The 22989-nt window shown below is 36.6% G+C and overlaps 1 protein-coding gene across 1 annotated transcript in view; it reads right to left on the reverse strand.

Moving 5' to 3' along the window:
- Positions 1–22989, reverse strand: part of FAM171B (family with sequence similarity 171 member B) — a 64922-nt gene that overhangs the window by 9624 nt on the left and 32309 nt on the right. Inside the window, exons 2-5 of the mRNA XM_045830434.1 lie at positions 16507–16740; positions 12301–12393; positions 8430–8588; positions 3698–3868 (exon numbers count right to left, since the gene is read on the reverse strand). Coding sequence (XP_045686390.1) covers positions 3698–3868; positions 8430–8588; positions 12301–12393; positions 16507–16740 — 657 coding nt within the window. The remainder of the gene's footprint in view (positions 1–3697; positions 3869–8429; positions 8589–12300; positions 12394–16506; positions 16741–22989) is intronic.

Below are 22989 nucleotides of genomic sequence, written 5' to 3' on the forward strand. Positions count from 1 at the left end.
GCTCGGGTATTCTTAGATGACTAAGAATCTATGTGAGGCTACCTGAGGAAAAATTTCCTCTAGGGAGTGAAGCAGCCCTGTAGGGATCTTCATCACATTGGCCCATCTAGAGATGTGCATATGTGCATGTAAAGGCTGGCTTTCTCTAGAAGTTTGTACAGACTCTACAGATCTTAAAATGAACATGGGAAATTGTGCCTCCAAGGCTGACAAGCCCCACAACGGCCAGGCTCCCATTAACATTGATGCAGGAAGGTGGCTGAGATGAGGATCCTTAGATACTTCTGAGTTCATCTTCTGTGAGGACAATTGGAAAAATCAGGCTACAAAATTAGGCAGGGTGTATGGAAAACATTCCATGGATGTCTCAACACTACCACAAAAAGATTTAGACAAGTGGATCAACCTCTGATGCTATGAGATGTCAACCCAATTCTTTGAGTTATTACCACTGGCTGTCCTTATTTGAAGAGCGGGGAGGTCATTTGGAACTTGACTTCTCAAGGACAGATATAAATTGTAAGTGCCTCCCAAACAAAATTTGGATCCAACCATTCCTTTATAAAAATCTAGTGAGTTTTCTCATGCCTGGCAGGTCTCTGTCTGTGTTTGTGCATCCATACACTCATAGGTATGTTGTAAATGTGAAGTAACTTTCTACCTCGGGATAATGTCACTAAAGTTAATTCAAAGGCAAGAGCTTGTAAGGATTGGGTATTCCAGATTTCTCAGAAATATAGAAACTAACTCAAAATGATTTTTCAAGTTCATGTGATCTAAGATTAATCCTTAGTACATAAAAGCTAGTTTGAGTTTGTTGGTTTATGTAAAACTGACCTTTCTTTATTTTGCCTGGGTTTTACAAAAGTAAGTCCATGTTAACAATTGAATTTGCTGTCTGTGAAGTGTTTCTGGAGGTTATAAAATGTCTCCATAAATCTGCCAAGCTAAAGAATGCTAACTGCTTACTTCTTAGTTTTCATTAAATATTGGGGTTTTAAGGATTAAAATCTCAAAATATGTAGGAAAAACTCTGTATTGTTCCAGTAGGGCCCATGGAACATCTCCAAAGACTTGTCTTTTATGTTAAATTTTATGGGAAGCACTGTAGAATAAGTGATGAAAAAACTCCTAGGTCGCATTGTATGAGTAAGCAGTGCTGGTGAATTACGTGAGCAGTCAGGGCTATGGGAAACCAAGACAGCCCATAGAACTACCTTGGTTCTTTCCCAGTGCTCTGGCAAAACCTCATTTTTTTTTTCTGTTTTTGAAAGGTGGGGATTGGATTACAGGATAAAGATTATGTGCTTTTTTCTTTTTTAAAAAAATTCTTACCCTAGGAGATGTTCTTCTTGATTTTAGAGAGAGAAACATCGATGTGAAAAAGAAACATTAACAGGTTACTTTCTGTTTGTGCCCCAACTGGGGGTTGTGCCCTGACAGGGAATCAAACCTGCATGCAACCTTTCGGTGTATGGGGCGATGCTCCACCCAACTGAACCATCCTGCCAGAGCTCTGTGCTTTCTTAAGGGTTGTCACATATTAGAAGGAGGGGTCTGAAAGAGGGCATTTCAAAATTTCAAACATATGTTAACCTGGATGCACATAAACCATGGACAAGGCTTGCTTAACGCAAAAGTAAGCCTTTTACTAATGAAGTTATATGCCTTGGGGCATGACTGCCCACCACGACCTGCCCAGTTAGGAGTTTATGATGACATCACCCTCTAAGGTTACTTTCCACAGAATCTCTTTACCTCCCACACTATCTGCCTTTCTTGTTACTGTGAAATCCCATTTCAAATCTCCTTTGAGGAGCAACAGCTCCCTATTCTTTGTCCACACAATTAGTTTCGGGCTCCATTCCCTCCTCACGTCTGTCACCTAAGCCTAAGTAAATCCATGCATCTCACTGGCTGACCACAAGGGCCGCTTGATTCCCAGATGAGATATGAGAGAAAATAAAAAGAGAACCAACTGTATGGGAAAACATATTTGCCAATGATACCTCAGACAAGGGTTTAATCTCCAAAATATATAAAGAACTTACATGACTCCACTCTAAGAAGACAAGTAACCCAATTAAAAAATGGGCAAAGGACTTAAACAGACACTTCTCCAAGGAGGACATACAGAAAATCCAAAGACACATGAAATGATGTTCAATATCGCTAGCTATCAGAGAGATGCAGATTAAAACCACAATGAGATACCACTTCACACCAGTCCGAATGGCCATCATAAACAAAGCAACAAACAACAAGTGTTGGAGAGGTTGTGGAGAAAAGGGGACCCTAGTGCACTGCTGGTGGGACTGCAGACTGGTACAACCACTATGGAAAGCAGTATGGAACTTCCTCAGAAAACTAAAAATGGATCTGCCTTTTGACCCTGCAATTCCACTGCTGGGACTATATCCTAAGAACACTAAAACACCAATCCAAAAGAACCTTTGCAACCCAATGTTCATAGCAGCACAATTTACAATAGCTAGGTGCTGGAAGCAACCTAGATGCCCATCAGTAAATGAATGGATCAAAAAACTATGGTACATTTACACAATGGAATTCTATGCAGCAGAAAGAAAGAGGGAGCTCCTACCCTTTGCAACAGCATGGATGGAGCTGGAAAGTATTATGCTAAGCAAAACAAGCCAGGCAGTGAAAGACAAATACCACATGATATCACCTTTAACAGGAACCTAAACAACAAAACAAAGAAACAAGCAAAATATAACCAAAGACACTGTAATAGGGGACAGACTGACAGTGACCTGAGGGGACAGAAGAGGGAATTTCAGGGGGAAATGGGTAGGGTTTACAGGAACAAATTTAAAGGACACATGGACAAAAACTAGGGGAGGGGGTAATGGGAGGGAAAGTGGGGAGGGATGGGTGGGTGGGCTGGAATGGGAGTAAAAGGGAGAAAACTGTGCTTGAGCAATGATTAAAATAAAATTTAAAAAAAAGAAAAAAGAAATCAAGTCCTGGGAAACTTTGTAGACGGATCCCTTCCTTTTACGGAGTGGTTGGCAGTGTTAACTTAAAGACTCCCACCTTATTTACATTAAAATACAAAAACAAAACCAAAGGAATCAGGGGAGGAAGAAGTAATTCCAGCAGCCATTTTGGAGACTAAATTCAGGAACCAAAATTGGTAACTAAAATTTTTTTTGAAAGACAACCACTCTTCATATCTCTTAATAACAATTATTTTCTCAACTGTTTTAACCATGCTTTTAGATGTGAGTTCATATTGCCTATCAAAACAAACACACATAAGAGTAGAAATCATTTTAAAAATTTGTTTCTCCTCAAAATATTAGGGGATTTAAAAAAAAACAGGATAGTCAGTAAATAATGCTGTTTGTTAATACAATACACTGACACAATTTTCTGCAGAGTCGTATTACGGTAATCAAAGTGAGGCAAATTTTAGTGGTTGACAAAGCACTTAAAATTGTAACATTACTGATCTAATGTTCTACTAAAGATAAAACATTCAAATATAAGTGATATATTTCAATGTTTTCAATAATAAGGCATATTGAATTATTTTATTTTATATTAAAATATAGAAATTTCATTTGCCAATTATACCGTAATAAAGCTGAACAAATAAAAACACAGAAACACATTTCTAAGAGCAAACACTCAAGAGAAAAATATGCAGAATATTTGTATGTAGCTCACATACCTGTGTTCATATCAAATGTCCAGGCAGGTATGTGATCCCCTGCACTCATATCATTTGTATGTAGAAGGGGGAGAGAAACTTGAATAGACCCATCCACCTTCAATTCTTTTCCTCCAGAATATATCTTCACACATATTGCAGCAAGAGGAGTCAATTCAATACTTTCAAAACCTTAAAAAAAGTTTATTAAAATCTTATGTAAAACACAGGTTGTAGGTACATATTAATAACAAATTAATATTGGTCTATAATATCTAGTTCCTCTAGTTCACCCAGGGCTATCTATTTTAATATCAAATTGATGCTGAATCCTCATTAAGGATTTTTAAAATATAAAATGTATCATATACTAATATTGGATACATTTATGTAATATTGACACATCTGTCCCTAAACATATAAGCCCAGAGATCTAAGTCTCTCAGAGTCATCTGAGTTAAGGTCAATGTGAGGCAGGAGGTAGTCAGGAAGGAAGCTCCCGAGGCCCCGCAGGGCTGAGGTAGAAAACACCTATACATGACAAAGACCCCCTAAGACGGGTTGTTCCTGTTTTCTGGGATAACTCTGAATCATAGAATGCTCCTGCGCGCTACCCCTGATTCATTATAATATCATTATAATGAAATAACATTGTGGGACTCCCTTCTCCAGTAGCCAATCAAGAAAGTCATGGGAAACCACGCATGCGCAGTAGCTTTGAAATCCAACTCCTTGTACCTGCGCAGGAAAAGCCCGCCAAAGACTAGCAGGGGGCTTCTGCCCCTATAAGAATAGAATCCCCCAGCCCACGTGCCTTTCTTTCCTCTGCTCAGAGCTGGTTCACTCCCGTGTCCTGTGGTGTGTACTATCACTTAATAAACCTCCCCTCTTTCTTTATGCTATAAACTTTGTGTGTTCGGTTTAATTCTTTGTTCTCGATCACTAAGAACCTGGTTACCTGTGCACACCTGTGCACACCTGTGACAAATGGAGTCTAATTCATTGTTTTTTAAAACCTACAAAACCAGCAACCGAAAAAACCCCACATCTTACTAGTACAGCTGAATAAAGAGTCTACCATACCACATCATCAATACAAATATCAGTCTGAACATCTACCTCTCCTTTTCCTAAAGCCATCTGTTTCAAGAACTGGAACTAACAGACACCTATTCTCAAAATCACCTTCTGTAGAAAGCATTCTGATGCAAAACGTAATTTTTAACACATACGTTTGACAAACAAAATCACTATGCAATATTGTTAGCTGAAAAAGTTAATAGGCTTTGATATAGATCTGATTAATAATACTATTTCAAAAAAATTAATAGAAACTTAGACTTCAAAATTAATATTGCAATATTATTTAGACTTCAAAGAGGACAGGCTGACAGTGACCAGAGAGGAGAAGGGAGGAAATTTCAGGGGAGAATGGGAAGGGTTTACAGGAACAAGTATAAAGGACACATGGACAAAAACTGGGAGGGGGGGGGTGGAAATGGGAAGGAGGTGGGAAGGGATGAGTGGGTGGGCTGGGATGGCAGTAAAGGACAGAAAATTGTACTTGAACAATGATTAAAATAAAACTTAAAAAAGAGAAACGTACTTAATTTAAAAAAAAAAGAAAACGAGGGGAAAGGAGATTAATAGGAGAATTCATTATGCTGTTTTGCCTAAAGTTTTAAAAATTTGACTATACTACTTATAGGGTACCTTCTTCAATATCAGGAGCTACCTCTATATTTTTCTATTACTTAGAGCAAAAAAGCAAACAAAAATGCCTTTCTTTTATTTTTGAAATATTAGCAATGCCAAAGTTATAATATACCCAGAATATTTACAATGAATTAAATGTGGTTATAAATATTAAAATTATAAATTTTCTATAAATAATTTCAGATTTTCCAAGTAATTTACTAACGCTGAAATACTTGAATAAAGTATACTTATTATATATTATTTGACCCTTATGGCTAAACTTTTGACTCTATGGCTTAAAAGCTCAAGTCCTCGCTCATGCATTTAACATTTACCTCACCTACTGAGACCAGCACTCATCTAGGCCCCACAGATACAGTGAGCACATGATTTCCCAGGTTGCCTGCAATATTTTTTCCACAGTTTTCATTACTATTGAAAATCCTTTTTTCCCCTTTCTTTACTCATTGTCAGTTTTAGGCTTCATGCTTGATAGAAGATACTATCAGTGCATTAAGGAAAATCTGAAGAGACAGTGTAATTGGATGGTCAGGAAGGCCACTTCTAAGGAGAGGATGTTTGAGCTCTGGCCAAATGAGAAGGTGCCATCCATGCAAACACCTCAGGGCACAGCTTTCTAGGCAGAAGCAAAGCCCCCATATCAGAAAAGGGAGAAAGCCAGGGGCTAGAGGGCAGAGAGAGGTGGGCCATGGAAAGGAATTCTCATTATTGCACATCATCTGGTGTTCATCAGATATCAGACAAGGTGACTACTGGCTTACGGAAAATTTTCAGTTTAAATATAAGAAAATTAGTTCTTACAAACTGCATGAATCATAAATTATAAGATGAGCAAAGTAATGCCATAAAAATTTTGTAGACTAGTACACTGCTTAGTAATCCAATGTGAGCACAAAGTCTTAGGTAATTTGTAAGTAACTATAATCTCTTACATCAAACTATCATTTTTGTAAAGGCTGGCTGGCTTTCTGCAACGACTGCTGTTAATCCCACCCCCCAGCTCTATGCAGTCAGTGACCCAGACACCAAAGGCAGCTACAGCTGCTGAGAGAGATAGCCCACTACTTGGGATAAGGACAACTCAAAGAAAAAAGGAAGAATGGTGTAAGGCAGGGGAAGAGGCCGAAAGACAATAAAAGAAGGAAGCTTTTATTAAAACAAAACAAAACAAAAAAACCCTTTCATAAGCACAGAATTCTAGAACTGTGCAATCCACTACAGTAGCCACCCATGGCAGGTCACAATTTAAAGGTAAGTGACATGAGTAGTGCAGTTTGTCAGTACTGGTTATCTATCAGGATCTCAAAGCCACAAGTGCCTATTGGCTACCATACTGGACAGAACAGAAGAACAATCCTGTTTGACAGCACTGCTCTAGAATTTTGAAAATGTCAGCATTCTCAGGATAATTGAAACACTGAATGAATAATCTCAAAAGCAGGTGGTAGAATGTTGGATGGCACAGCACATGAAGATCCCTCCCACTGAATCTAATGAGTCTTATCCATAAAACCCTTCCAGTGCAACATGAGCTTCATTTATACCATTCTTGCCAATGCATTTGAGCATCCTATAATTTACATCTGGAAAATCTCAGCAGGTGTCTCCGATTGGCTTCTTCAAGAAATAGACCCTGAGCTGTGCCCCACTGAGGGAGTACAGGAGTGACACAGGAAAGAAGGAAAGAAAGGCCGGGAGCCAGCACAGGATGTGTTAGTGAGCAGGTTATCTCCATGGCAACTCCAGCTTAATCTCACTGGACAGAATCTGGCTCAGTACCAAATCAAGGGAAAATAATTGGTAGGTACAAAATAGACAGGGGGATATTAGGAACAGTATAGAAATGGAGAAGCCAAAGAATGTATATGTATGACCCATGGATATGAAGTAAGGGGGTGCATTACTAGAGGGCAGAGGGGCACCGGGCAGAGGGGAGCAAAGGGGGAAAAAATTGGGACAACTACAATAGCATAATCAATAAAATATACTTAAAGAATCAAGGCAAAGAAATTGGAGTATTTATATACTCTCATCTGTCATTTGTTGAGACCTGCCACACATTAGGGCCCAGTCTGCTCCCTGGACCAGGGAAAGCCCTCAGGCAGTCACAGGTGTGTGTACTAGGAGGCACAAGCTGGTTACAGAGGAGTCAGGGTCAGCTGGCAAGGGCACTGATAGCATCCGGTACAGCAGGTTCAGAAAGCCAACAAACCTCCAAACATAACCTTCAACATAACCAAAACATCCATATGCCCTTATTATACTCTCATTTCCAATAGCTTCCCAAATGAAATGAATCAAAATTTTGACATACCTGAAACCATCAAAAACAGATTGTCTGAGGTGATTCTAAACAGTGGAGTTTTGGTTATGTTGAAACAAGTGATAAAAATGGTGGAACCAGTGTAGATGTATTCATAGTATAGACGTTATTCATAGATGTATTGTTAAATGAAATGTAAAATTCCATCATTCCCTTAACTGGTAGATCATGAAAATCTTATGTAAATATATTAGTGCTGGTACATATGGAATAGATATATATAAGGAACAGTAAATATGTATGAAAACATATACAATTGTTTACTTCAATCTATAAATTTTTTATAGTTACTAATTATTGACACTTCTGATCAATTTGATAAGAATGAACAGAAGGTCAAATTATAAGATGTGTGTGAATTTCTTTAAATCAAATTCCTGTTTTTAAATGTATTTTTAATTGGCAAAGCTACACAATAATCTACTATTGTGTATTTACTCCTTTTAATAAACTCCTTTATTAAACTCCTTTAAATAAAAGTATCCAGTGAATTAAATTTTCATTAATTTAAAATAATGTATGTGCTGAAGACTATTGTATAATCTTTCATTCCTTATAAATATTTTAACAACTAGATTTATGTTGCAAAAGTGACATGGATCCTCCAAAGCTTAAGTGACCATCCAGTCTAAATAATTTTAACAGTATTTGATGAGAGATCTATGCACTAGTTCTTATGCACACTTATATTATATAAAAATGAGACAATACCTGATTTATTAAGAGTAATTCCAGATGTATACAGAAAATTGTCCACTTTCAAAAACTGTTGTAGAACTGTAAGATAGCCTGTAACATTGCTAATGTGATGGTTGTCTGGCAGTTGAATTAAGGCTTTTGAAAACTGAACACTTGGTTGAGATTTGGCATCTGAAAGAAAAAAAAAACCCTCATTACAAATAGATAAAACAAATTCACATTAAGCACCAGTATCACAGGCCAGGACATTTTACTCTGAAGAGAGCAGTTATAGTTATTTCTAAACATTACAACATCTCATATAACTACTATTTTAATTTGGAACTGAAAAAATTAGAATTTACCTTTTTTTAGATAACACAAGGAAACTTTATCCTTGATTCTACTGCCCAGAAGTTCTTCACCCTTTATGGGGTTTCATGCTAGGGAACCACATATGTGGGAGTTCCTTTCTATAATGGGAGTAGAGTGAATGGTGCATACCAGAATGGGATGAAACCAATCAAAAGCATCTCATATTCCCTTGGATACTTGGATTTGTTCAGGGATGGGTGCTGTGACAACCTCGATTAATGAGATGCAATGTGAGTTTTGCTTGTATTTCTAGAGGGAAAAAGGCTTACTTTTTCCTCTCTGGACTTTATATGATCAGGTATACATCCACAAGCTGCAAAAGGCATCTTCTGACCAAAAAATGAGAGAGCTGGTTTGAAGACTGAGACAATATTTAAAAAATGAAGAGTTGAGAAATGAAGAAAAGTAGTTCTCAATTATTTCAATGGAAGCCCAGATCAAGCCATGTCTAAAGCTGGTTTGCCCTCTATGCCTATCAATTATTTGAACAATTAATAAGTGCCACCTTTGGGATGAAGCTGATTTAGGATCAGGTTTTCAACAACTTGAAGCAGAAAGTGGCTTTGCTGAGATTCAGTCATTTACTTAAGTGGGTAGATTCTACTATCAGATAACTAAACACGCATTAAAAGTCTTCCAAATGCACCCTGCCTGGCATAGCTCAGTGGATTGAGCTCGGGCTTCGAACCAAAGTATTGCAGGTTCGATTCCAAGCCAGGGCACATCCCTGGGTTGCAGGCCATGGCCCCCAGCAACCGCACATTGATGTTCCTCTCTCTCCCTTTTTCTCCCTCCCTTCCCTCTCTAAAAATAAATAAATAAATCTTTAAAAAAAAGTCTTCCAAATGCCAGGCACTTTATAAATGTTATCTCACATTAATAACTTTGAATTGACTATCCTCCAATGTAATCTATGGAGTCAAAATTCTGGCAATATTGATATTTCTGCAATCAACATATTTAACAATTCAAAGGTCAATTCAAATCATTAAAACTCTAAAGTTTCACGCATGAGCTTTTCCTTTGGACTTTTTAAGGATCACTGATAAAAAGAGAAGGAATCAGTTAAAATTAGTAGGATAAAAAAGTATTAGTTTTTAAAGTGTCACATGACAATAAGTAATAAATGAAATAATGTAAGATAATTCTCAAAATCAATGTATAGTTTACTTCTATATGAAACTAGAGAAATATTAACACTTGGTAAACAAATAGCTAAGGGATATAACGACAAACAGTGCATTTATGAGATATTATTGTTGTTTGGTTAAGCTGTTCGAGGGCATAATCCAATGCCTTCTGATCACTAGGTATGATCTACAGCTTACTTGTACATTGTGTGACTTAAATTACGTCGAACATCCAAACTTAATGTAACTGAAAACATGTTCACTAACAGAAATGTCTAGTTGAATTTCTCTAAGGTTTTGTACTTTCCTGAAGTTCCCAACTTCTCCTTCTCATTTCATTGCAAATATACTGACACACTTTCACTATACAAACTGAACACCTTCCTGATAAAATCTTGGAAGGAAAAAACAAATGTTTTATGGAAGTGAGGATGTGTAACTTATAAGGAATGAGTTAACATCATCCAAAACATCCATCCTTTCCTGCTTGGCCTTACCAATATGTCAATTCTCAGGGAAATAAAGCAGTAAGAGGAGCTAACCTGAGAATTCAAGAGGGCTCAATGTTCTCATAGAGACATGCCAAGGCATGGGCGATATAATCCAGACGTATGAGAGCTCCCTACTGCTTGGTACAGCAGTAAAGGAGTGGCACACCGACATGCTCACAACTGATCACTGCATGTATTCCAGCAGAAATTGCAATTGGAATGAGGCTGAAGAGGCCAGTAAGGGGGAAGAATGTGTCAAAACAATACCAAAACAAAAAACTGAAAAGGGATTGTGGAGAACCTGATTCCACAAAGGCCCCCAGAGCATAAAATGTTTGGATTGACCAAAAAGTCCATATGGTTTTTTCCATAAAATAAAAGAAACATTTTTCATTTTCACCAATAACTTTATTGATTTGGATATTTTGACTATGTCAGCTATCTCCTGAATGTTATAACATTGTTTATTCTCAATTAATGTCTCCATTCGATCACTATCAACTCCAACTGGTCTACCCCATCAAGGAGCATTGTCCAGAGAGAAATCTCCAGCCCAAAACTTTGCAAACCACTTTTTACACATTCAATTAGTCACAACAACTCCATACACTGAACAAATCATTTTTTGCATTCAGTTGCATTTCTACCTTTCTTGAAATAAGCATAAGATGGCGAAATTGTTGCTTCTCTTTTTCACCTTCAATATTAAAATGGCTGCACAAAAATTCAATTTTGATTTTTTAAAAACACACTAATAATGATAGCTGTCACAATACAATCTAAAAACGGTTTTTGAATGGAGTTAAAGACAACTAAGCACTACTAGAGCCATCTTATTGTATAAACTGAGTGAACTTTTGGCCAACCCAATAGCTTCTCTCTGCATGTATGTAGTTCTTATGTTTCATCCTTCTAAACACAACTCCACATCCACCCATTCTTTCATGCACCAGCAAACCTGAGATCAAAATTTTGCCAAATGCCTTAGCATTTCAAGAATAAGAGATTCTACTACAACTCCTAGTTTAATTTCTTTCCCAAATAATAGTACTAGGGTTTTTTTTTAATGCTTTAGGAATAAATAAGGTCACTTCTGAAAATGAAGAGAACTTCCAAAACAATATTTTTACCAGGACTCTCTTGTAAATTCTATTTTGAGGATTTACTGCCTTTACCAATTGTTCCTATTAGGCTTTAATCCTAAACATTAATTCCCCAATACAAAATAAATTGTCATTTCTAGAGGTTTTACATAACATGCAGTAGGAGTTAAAAAAGGCTGGGTTTTCCCTTAAGGACTAGTTAGGGGAGGCGAGCAGGTAAGGATGAAACTATCATCTTCATGGTTGTCAAAGCAAAACTGGAGGACACAGCTTAAACCAGACCCCAAATAAGGCCTCCTGTATCCTTCCCCTTGGGATATGTAAGCGGGGAAAATCATGTATGCAGGGCAGATACTTAACTGCCTGGCCTCGGGTCCTTCCCACACAAGCAGCAAGGTTAATGCCAGAGGCAGGAATGAAGGTGATCTGCAAATTAGAAAGACCCAAAGGACTGAGCTCCTTTACCAATTCAACCAACCACCAAAGCCCAGTGAGAGATATGATTTGGAAAGAAGTTCACAAGCCCTTTCCAATATTTCTACAAGTCTAATGAATATCCTCATCTGGGGGTTAAAACAGTAAAGGAGAGAATGATCCCCACTACACACAAAAAAATCATACTACAGTTGAATAGTGAAACAAGACTTAGTTCAGATCAACTTATAATCAGTACTGACCATCCTTGATCAGCTTCAATTTTTCCTACATTATAATCAAGATTGACTCATTGGTGAAGAAGTACCATTTATGTAATAACCACTTTAAGCGCCTACTTACTAGCTGAGTAAAAAGTGTTAATACTTACCAGCTAATTTTCCAGTAATTAAAACAGTGTCTTCAAATAGCCATATATTCGCTTGGCTTTGCGGGAACAGTGAAAGTGTAATTGATGAATATACTGTGAAATATAGCACAATTAAAAGAGTTTATTAAACATGAGGGGTGGGACAAATATAATTCTGTTCCAACAGGCCCTTAAAAAAGTGGGAAAAAACAAACTGTGCGACAGAAAAAAAAAAGGAAGAATGGATGTAAAATATGATGGAGGAAAAAAAGGATCACAAACAAATGCTAAAAAAAGATTGGACACCTCTATTTTATTTTACTCATCTTTTCTATTTCATACAGTAGTTTGCCAAGGTGACTAATAACACTCTCTGACTATCCCCAGACTATGGTTAACTTGAACAACTTTCTGCTATTTTCTCTATATCATTGTTACTTACTTCCCTCTTATAATTTCTAAAAACATTTTTCTTGGCTCCATGATTCAAGGTTCTCTAAAATAGAGACTTACATCCACGCTTCTTTTTTAAGGTCCCATGTAAATGTGCACGCTCTTCTTCACACAATGTGGTTTGCTAAACAGGCTCTCAGTTGGCAAAGGATGAAACAGTTTAACACACAAAGTGATTCCTAGTAGTAGTACCTCAGATGGAGCTGAACCAGCCTGTAAGAGTAGGCACCTGAAATAACTTGTGAGATGAGAAAGTGCAGATTGCCAGGAAGCTAATAATTATTTCAAGATCAGCACCAAGAAGCTGGGACAAAAGACGGTCATCTTGTAAACAAGAACAAATCAAATAAACTTACCAATCCCACACTAGAAAAATAAGTTTTGAAGAGTTACACAAAGCACAAATTCTCATCCTCTCTCTCTTCTACACTAAAGTTAATAGATATAATATCACTAAATCATTTGAGAGGATAAAACACATTGAATAGGGAAGTTTTTTATATTTTAAAATATTTCTAAGAGCTATAATGAAAAAGACAAGATAAAATAGCAAAAAGTATAGAATGATGTATGATGGACATTAAATGAAATATACTTTTCTTCTACAATAGGAAAAGAGGACTAACTACCAAATAAAAGTGTAATTTCAGTTCAGAATACATTAACATTTAGACTGATTAATGGACTCATTACATTGGAAAGCAGGTAACAGGCAGGAGCTTGGACCTGGAGATGAATCTAATTAGGATACCATCCCCTACTTGGATGCTTTCTCAGTCATAGGTGGCTTAAACGGGGCAGCTCTGGCAGACTTTTCAGGCTATTAAACCTGAGGGGAATCTTTCTTAACCTCACGAAAACTTACTTTCAGATTTCTTTTCACTTAAAAACAATTTCTGATTATAAAAGGGGTATATAATCCCTGTGAAGTGGAGGAATACAGAAAAGGGTGAGAAGGAAATGACGGCCATCACACTACCACCACCACCATCACCACCACCACCACCGAGACAACCATCAGTCACAATTAGCATACCTCTTTCTGGATCTTCCTGTGATTTTTTTTTTAAATAGGATGATGATATTCTATGATATTGTATACGGAATATTTTTACTGTGTTTTTTTCACTGAAGATAATATAATAAGCATTTCTGTCCCTCAACAGAAATTTTCATAACATTTTCAAGGTCACATATTTCATTTCTTAAAGTAAAAGATTCACTTAACTACTACACTAGTACTGTAAATTCAAACTGTTTACATTCTATTATTACAAAACTCTTATTTAAATCACATCCTTGTGCATGAATATCTGTCAACTTTATTTGTCTATTTTTAGGGTATATTACTGACAATGGAATACTGGGTCAAAGATGACAAAGATTTTGAAGTCATTAACACACACATTTCAAATGTGTTATCCAGATAATTTTGCTGATTTGTACTTCCATTAACAGTGTTTGAGAATTCCGATTCTACCTCACCCAATCAGTACTGAGTATCTTTACTATGTAAAGTTTTCTAAGATGAAAAATCTAAGAAGTGTGCATTTCTTTTTTTTTTTTTGAGATTTTACTTATTTAGTATAGAGAGAGGGGAAGGGAGGGAGAAAGAGAGGGAGCGAAACATCAATGTGTGTGCCTCTTGAGTGCCCCCTATTGGGGACCTGGCTGACAACCCAGGCATATGCCCTGACTGGGAATTGAACCAGTGACCCTTTGGTTCGTAGGCTGGTGCTCGATGCACTGAGCCACACCAGTCAGGGCTAGAAATTTGTAGTTCCTTGGTGTACAAGTGTTAGACTATCAGGTTTCAAAAATACTTTGTCACATTTACTAATCATTGGAACTTCCTGTTTTAAAAATTAATAGGTCCTGATTTTGTCCATTAATCTTGTTTAGGCAGGATCTTGGTGTTTTGTTTTTTTACTGATTTGTATGAGTTTTTTGTATATTAAGAATAGTGCCCCTTACTGTTTTATATATTCTCCTACCTTCTTGTTTGCCTTTAATTCATATTTTTGATGCACAGTTGCTTTTTAAAAACACTTTTCTACTTTTTATGGTCAAATCTACTTTTATGAAATCTTTCATTGTTTTTAAGATTAACCAGATCATCCTAATAAAAATCAGATCATTTATTATCTTCTTATATTTAATATGATCCAGTTTTCCACAGGTGAACTCTAAGCAAAATACTTTGGAATATGGATCCAAACTAATTTACTCCAGAAAGTTCACTAAAATATCCCAATACTATTTATTGAATATTCAGCCTTTTCTCAATGATTTATAATGGTACCTTCTTACAGGTTACTTTCTTTTAATACATACAACTATTTGATTTGTACCGTAGTATAATGTTATATGGTTTTAATTTTGTAGCTATATATTTTATTTTAATTTTATAGCTATCTAATAGTTTAGTTATCTGGAATTACAGATTGCCTCTAGTAAATCTTCTTTTAAAGCAAGATTCCCAATGTGAGTAGGTAAAGTTGTGGTACATATACACTCAGTCATAATGAGTGATACCTTCCCATCTGTGACAGAAAACATGGATGGACCTAGAGGGCATTGTACTAAGTGAAATAAGACAGAGAAAGACATAAGACAGAGAAAGACAACTACCAAATGATTTCACTTACATGTGGAATCTAAAGAACCTAAAGAAACAAACTAAACAAAGGAAAAAAAAGGAGGCAGACTGATAGGTACAAAAAAAAAAAAAACCAGGTTGCCGGATGGAGGGGGAAGGCAGGGAGGAAAACGGGTTGGGGCTGGGTGAAAAAGGTGAAGGGATTAAAAAATACAAATTGGTAGTTACAAAATAGTCATGGGGATTTTAAGTGCAACATAGGGAATATAAGGAATAATATTGTAATAATTATTTATGGTGCCAGATGGGTACTAGAATTTATCAGGGAGATCATTTTATATATTATATGATTGACTAACCTCTATGCTGATCACCTGAAACTAATATAAAGTAATACTAAATGTCAACTGTAATTGAAAATCAAAATTAAAAAATAAAGAGTAATTATAGCAAGGGAAAAAGTAAAACAAGTTTCCCAGGAATTTTTACACATCTATTCTTCAAAATTTATTAATTTTTAAAAATTTGGACCGACTCACATTTAAAAATTACTTTGCCAAGTTTTTAAAAAATCCATTATTTTTCCTAACTAGTTATTACTTCTGGTATTTAACAAATTGCATTTATCGTACCAATGCTAATTTTGCAATCAGTAACTCTGCTGAAATTCCATTATTAATTTCTACTAGCAGCACAACTACAGCTTCATAGCCAGGCTCCCCAAATCCATTTTTAACCTGCTGTTGGCCTACTGATTATATACATTGTTAATTAAATTCAGTTTCCGAGTAACTTACACTCACTGTGCTCAAGAATCTACAACTATAACTGCCTTATTATCCAGCACACAAATCTAAACTGTTTGTCTCACCTTTCAAGAACATCCTTCCATCATCTGTCCCCACTTTACCTGGCTCACCCTACTTCTCAGTAATCCTTGGGGCACATGACCTGCACACAAGCTTTATACCACAGCTTTGCCCAGAATTGCTCCAAGCCTCTGTAGGAGCAAAAAGGGCCCTAATGTTTTTTTCAAACTGACACTCCTTTCTAACCTACTTGATATTGACTTCACATAGATATTCTCATTTTCAGTTGACCAGAATAAGAGATTTCCAAAGCAAAGAAGAAACAATCGTGTACTCAGTGAAGGCAAACACTGCTTAAGCGCTTACTTGGCATTCTTCCGGTCTTCCAGGGCAGAGGTGTCAGCACATAGCCATCTTTGTAAGCAATGATGGTTAAGCTGAGTCCTAGTTTATAGGGTACTCTTATCAGCACTGCTCCATTGCTTTTGGTTACTGTCGAATTGGTCTTAGTGTAGTTTACAAACACTTCTACAACTGCTTGACTCAGGTACTGGCGACTGATGATGTCATTCACCTGGACTTTCAGCATAAATACAGACACTGGAAGAGAAAAAGGCCAGAAATGCCAGCATGTTAGATCCCAGAATATATGTCACTATCATTTAAATACCTTTTAGACATCTGAGTAAAGGTACAAAACTGCCGATACTTTAGGAAATACAAAGGTAAGGACGGACCAATAGAAAGAGGTGTAAAAAATTCCAACAAGTTCATTATTTTTAATACAGCTGAATAAATGTGAATTTATTGTTAAGGCATGGAATTATTACTCCAATTTTTTTTCTGCCAATTAAAGGAAGAGCAGTGAATAATGGAAAGACATAGGTTCTCTCTTCAGGAAAATACATTTTTACTATGTCTTACTAATTCTAATCCTATCAAGTTATACAGATTTAACATTAAATCAAAATTCAGTCAAAGTTCTCAGGATAAAATGATATCTAACCAAACCCATTACTTCAGGGTCAGTTACTTCATTTTGTTCTGTTGCCTGGAAAGCAAGGTGTTTTAGAGGTCCAAACATGCAAAGCATCAGACAAGAATCTTTCTCTAAATAATCAAAAAGCATTATCCACTAAATATATGATAAAACACAGTAACATAATAGATTATGGAAAAAGAGAAATTAAAGCTTCTTTCTACTTAAACCTCCAGCCTTACTCTCAAGTACCAATCTCAACAATGTGTTCGTGGGTTTACCAGTGACAATGTCTAACTTTGATAAAGAATTTGTATCACCACGGAAATGCCTTTGCAAGCCTGCATCACAAGGCCTTTGACAAAGATGCCTTCTCTCCCACTAAAAATGAACCTTGAAGCTGCACCTCTGACATTCCCTAGGTGCGCGACCTTGTTAAGTGACCTCCCTAAGTCTATTTGCTCATCTGTAAAATTGTGAGCATAGTGACTACTTTACAAAGTGAATAAAATGAAATAATGCAAATAATGTGCTCAGCATAGTGTTCAGTTGTCAGTTAATATCATTATTAATAATAAAAATTATTACTTCACAATTGGAGGCCACTTCACAAGCACTAGAATACATCAGTAGAAATGCCTCATAAACATTGCTTATAGTGCTGCACATTTGCATACAAGACATTTTTACTCAAAATAATTTTTAGCAAGAACAACAATCAGGCTTAAAAAAAGATCCTAGTCACTATTGGTTGAGCCACAATAGTATCACTACCAAGTTGCTGTTATGCCTTATCTACTTTAACTTTGTTAAAATAAACTAGACTTTAAATTGCATTTTAAATACAAATACTGGAACCACCATAACAATTGGCCAGTGCTAGAAAGAAATGATCCTGAAAGTTAGACAAGGGCTCTGTTCCTTTCAAGAATCTAAAATGAGTTTCAACGTTATCCAAGTATAATTCTTTATATATTCAGACACAATCATGTTTTCAGTATATTTCTTCTTATATATGATAATAATTATTACCACATTAAGAACTAAAATATGTTGTGGGTTAAAGAGCCAGGCATTGTTATTTTTTTTTCAAGTGCATCATTCCATTTACTCTTCAAAATACCCTCATTAGGGAGACACTATTGTTTTCCTCATCTATTGGTAAGTGCGGGTCAGTGAGGTTTGTAAGTCAGCTATGGCCAACCCACAGGAGCTGGAGAAAACGGGCGAAGCTTGTGCTCCTAAACCATGGCACTGCCATTGCCTGATTACAGTCTTAAAAAAGGCAACTCTAGTCCCAGTTCAGACTGTGGGAAGAATTAATTAGGAAAAGGAAAAAAAGGGGAAGATTATATTCTAAACAGTCATACCTTAAAATGATATCCCATTAGTCTGTCTGAAAAGTGTTACTTTCTAAGACAATAATCCTGTATATATTCGAATGTTAATATGCAGAATAGATTACAAGGAAAAATATAAGTAACTGAAGTTTATACACACCTCTGCTTTCTCAGAATTTTAACGGTAGACAGTCTTGTGGGAGGTTAAATTATTTGTGAGTAGTCATTACTACCATTACTTTTAATATAAACATTCAAAAGCATCAGGTACTAAGAGGTCAACTAAGCTTTTCCCTTAATTTCAACTATTCTTCACATTATTTAACTATTTTTTCATCATATCAGCAGTTTGGCTCATTACCATGACTTCACTAAAATAAATAAAATCAGGTTTATAATCATTTAAAGTCAAAACATGAAAAGGGCTGGGAATAAATATATGTTTCTGGTGCCAAGGAACATTATCATCATGTATATTATCACCCACACACACAGGAAAACCTGAACATCCCTCTGTAAAATACGGAACATTGAGTCATTCTGCCAATGAAGAAATGAGAGCTCTGACAAGTGATGCAAATGACTCCAAGTCTCACAGGGATCAAAAGACTGTGTCAGCTTCCGAAGAACAACTCCAAAGCTCTCAGTGAACGACTCCAAAGCTCTCTTTACACTATGTTACATATAGTAAGTCTTGGGGGTCACACTACTAAAATTAATTCAAGGAATGTGTGATCGTAATTGTCATTGAAACTTCAATTCATATATGATAACAGCAATTAAAAAGGGAAGCAAATGTATTCCCATATACATACGGATGCCAAACCATGGTTTCAAACTCCAGTGGAAAATATACCTCTTGAGTAAAAAATTGGAAGTTGTAATATATATGACATGATGGCTCCCCGACCAAATGTACTGCAGTAGGTCCACTTACTACAGTAAGCAGCTTATGTGTAGAGGACAAGTAGCTGCTGCTCAATTCAAAATAGTTCCCCCAGCCACCTGCCCTTAATTCTCTAGACCAAATTTATTGAGCCACTGGTAGAAACCATTGACTAATGTGGGTCAGATAGATTTTGTCTGTCAGGACCTTGAAATGTGACTAAAGAAACAGAGAGGCAAATAGAAAATGGAAAACAACAACAACAAAAAAGAGGCTCAGAGGCAGATTTTTGGTGGAGCTGAACCATCTAAGACAGTCTGAGTTCCCACCCACTAGACTTTCAGTGTTCCCCTGGTCCCTCTGTTTTCAAAAGCTGGGCTGTGCAGCCCCACCTGCTGATCTATGAGCTCTACCATAAGCCCTCCCAAAAGTCCTTTTACCTCAGAGTAGACAGAGTCAGTCAGACTCTGTTGCCCTCTTCCAAAGCAAGAACATTAATGATAGTGTACAACTGTAAATCTAGGATATTTACTAGGCTACTCTCTTACAAAAGAGGACAAAGGAAGGAAGGATAATGTTATGTACAAAGAAACATGATCTATGCGATGAAGACAGCACATAACTAAAAGATAAGGGACTCAGGATTTCCTATTAAAATTTGATAATGAGTCTTACTTAAACTAAATATACCTACAATGGCTGCTTCAACAGCACGTTCAGAAATGACACTCATAAAGAATTTTTATTAATCCATTTGCTGTAAAGATTAATTTCAAAAATTCTCAGAGCCTTTGGATTTGTGGACAAATTCCAGTATGTAGTAAGATCTTAAGCTAAATTCATCTTTTAAAAAATTCTGCACATTCCATCTGTTTCATCCTTGCAAAAGAACCGTTGCCAAAATAAGACACATTGAAACCTCTTGATGTTCTGAAACTGCTTGATTTATAAAATGTCTTTTTAAAAGGTTTCTTAATCCACAATGTATTTTTCATATGCAATAATAATATTCATATAAATTTGATGAGAAAATGAACATCAAGGTCAGAAAAAAAGATTTGCAAAGGTCAAAACTTGGCTACCAAAATCAGTCTTCGTCTCTGTGGAGATCCCCTGTATCTGTACCTTAGAGCAGAGGTCCCCAATCCTCGGCCGCAGACCCGTGCTGGTCAGTGGCCTGTTAGGAGCCCGGCCATGAGGGAAGTTCACCTGAGCTCTGCCTCCTGCCTGCCCCTTCCTTGGAAAGACCAGTCCGTGGTGCCAAAAAGGTTGGGGACCGCTGCCTTAGAATACTTTATAGGGTTAGCACACAATGAAGGCCTGACCAGGAGCGTCTTTCTACCTCAAATTGGAAAAAACTATTGATATTTGAGTGATACCACATCGCAGAGCCACACCACATCGAGGACTAGAAATTTTACACAACAATACAACCATGAAAGTGTCCAGGTTCATCTTAATACAAGTGTGCAAGACATTTTCCCTGATTTATTGCAAGGAAACTGAGGCAACAATTGCACAGTTAAGAAAGAGCCCTGGCTGGTGTGGATCTGTGGATTGAGTGCTGCCTGTGAACCGAAAGGTCTCTGGTTCTGTTCCCAGTCACTGCACATGCCTGGGTTGTGGGGCAGGCCCATTAGAGGACATGAGAGAGGCAACTGATTGATGTTTTCCTTTCTTTCTCCCAAAAAAAGCCCATCAGAACCAACAACATAGTATGGTTTTGCCACAGGATCCAGATAGATAATTCAAAGTGCAGGAGAAGTTTAAAAATATTGCTAACTTTTTATTTGGATGATGGCATCTAGAGCTTGAAGTAGGGTGAGGTGATAAATTACAATCTCACTTCCTTTCAAAAGAATTTGACATCATCAAATTCCCTTCCCCTATCTCTAAAAATAAATAAATAAAATCTTTTAAGAAATGTATTTTTTAGAAAGTAAGATATCAGTCAACAGGGTTAACAGATGGATTCATCTGACTCTGAGTCATAAGTGTTTTGCCCACACATCCCTCATTGAGAACCTTAGGAATTTGGTTTTCATCATCATTTACTAGCTTACTTGTCTCCTCCCAGCCTCCCAGCCAGTGCTGAGAAGGAAGTGCTCCCTTGTGGACTCTCCCTGTCACTCACCCTCCCTCCTCAGTCTGGTTTGTGAGGCACCCCCACCCCACAAGCAGCTGCAAAAATAGCATTAAAACCAAACAAAACCAAAAACCTCAACTGAAAGCCTGGTCAAAACAATTAAAGGGGCTCAAACAACCCTTTTCCTCCAAATGAAGGAAAAGTTACAAAGAATTACCTGCCCATGACTTAAAATAGGATGATCTGGACTTCTGTGATGTCAAGAGTTTGACCAGGCAAACGAGGCTGGCAGCCAGAAGCAATACACATCCCTAACAATCCCCCTACTAGTTCTCTCCTCCAGCGAGAACACATTGGCATTTTGACTGGGCACATTCTGTGATTAAATATATGATTTTTCAACCAGAGCTGCTTTTGTCTCCATAATCTATTCACTCCTCTCCATTGTATTTTCAGCTTTCTATACACATATTATTTTCTCTGTCACTTAATTATAATCATTATGTCTTGCCCACATAATCTTCTTTTCACTATGTCACCATTGGTTTTAAAATGGTTCAATATCAAATGATTTCAACTGCACCCTTAGAAAACATATAATCTAAATGTTGAGAAATAAGTAACAATAAAATACACGTCCATGAGCAAGGTCCTGAAATTGCTGGGAAAGATTTAAATATCTAGCACATAATTACAAGTGCCATTAAGTAGTGAAAATCACTAAGATTCAAAAGGTAATAATACATATAGAGAAATGTCCTTGAAAAAGCCCATCAGAACCAACAACATAGTATGGTTTTGCCACAGGATCCAGATAGATAATTCAAAGTGCAGGAGAAGTTTAAAGATATTGCTAACTTTTTATTTGGATGATGGCATCTAGAGCTTGAAGTGGGGTGAAGTGATAAATTACAATCTCACTTCCTTTCAAAAGAATTTGACATCATCTTATTATACAGCTACCATTATGCAGGTTTCAACTGTGCCCATGGAGAAACCACTTATTTTCAGACTTCTCTACAAAACCTAGCCTTTTTTCATTGTGTTTCAAGCATCTATGATAATTTCATTTTATATACAGAGAATATTTTCCTCTCTAGAAATATGTGAACAATACAGTAGGTGTTTAAAGTTTTATAAACAAATAACAGGTCAAATTTTTAAAATCTAAACTATTTCAAAAATAAATGAATTCAAAAACCTATACTGAGGTTTATGTATTCTAACAAAATCTGGAAAAAATGAAGAGCACGAAAATACAGTGGAATGAAATAGTTGGTTGGGATCAATTTGAAATGTTCAGATATATTAAGTCACCCAATAAAATGTTTATTGACTGCCTACTGTTGGCCAGATCAGCATTAGCTAGATATTAGGGGACACAAACATTAATAAGACATAGTCTTAACTTGAGGAAGTTGTAAGGAAGCAACGTATGAAAAAAATATAATTATCTGCTACTACCATGAAAGATATTTTTTTGTTTTTAACATTTTTTATCGTTCAAGTACAATTTTCTGCCTTTCCCCCCACACTTCCCCACCCCCTATAAAAGAGG

The sequence above is a fragment of the Phyllostomus hastatus genome, unplaced genomic scaffold (assembly GCF_019186645.2).
Source record: "Phyllostomus hastatus isolate PE091 unplaced genomic scaffold, TTU_PhHast_1.1 phas_contig_1, whole genome shotgun sequence".
NCBI classification, from domain to species: domain Eukaryota; kingdom Metazoa; phylum Chordata; class Mammalia; order Chiroptera; family Phyllostomidae; genus Phyllostomus; species Phyllostomus hastatus.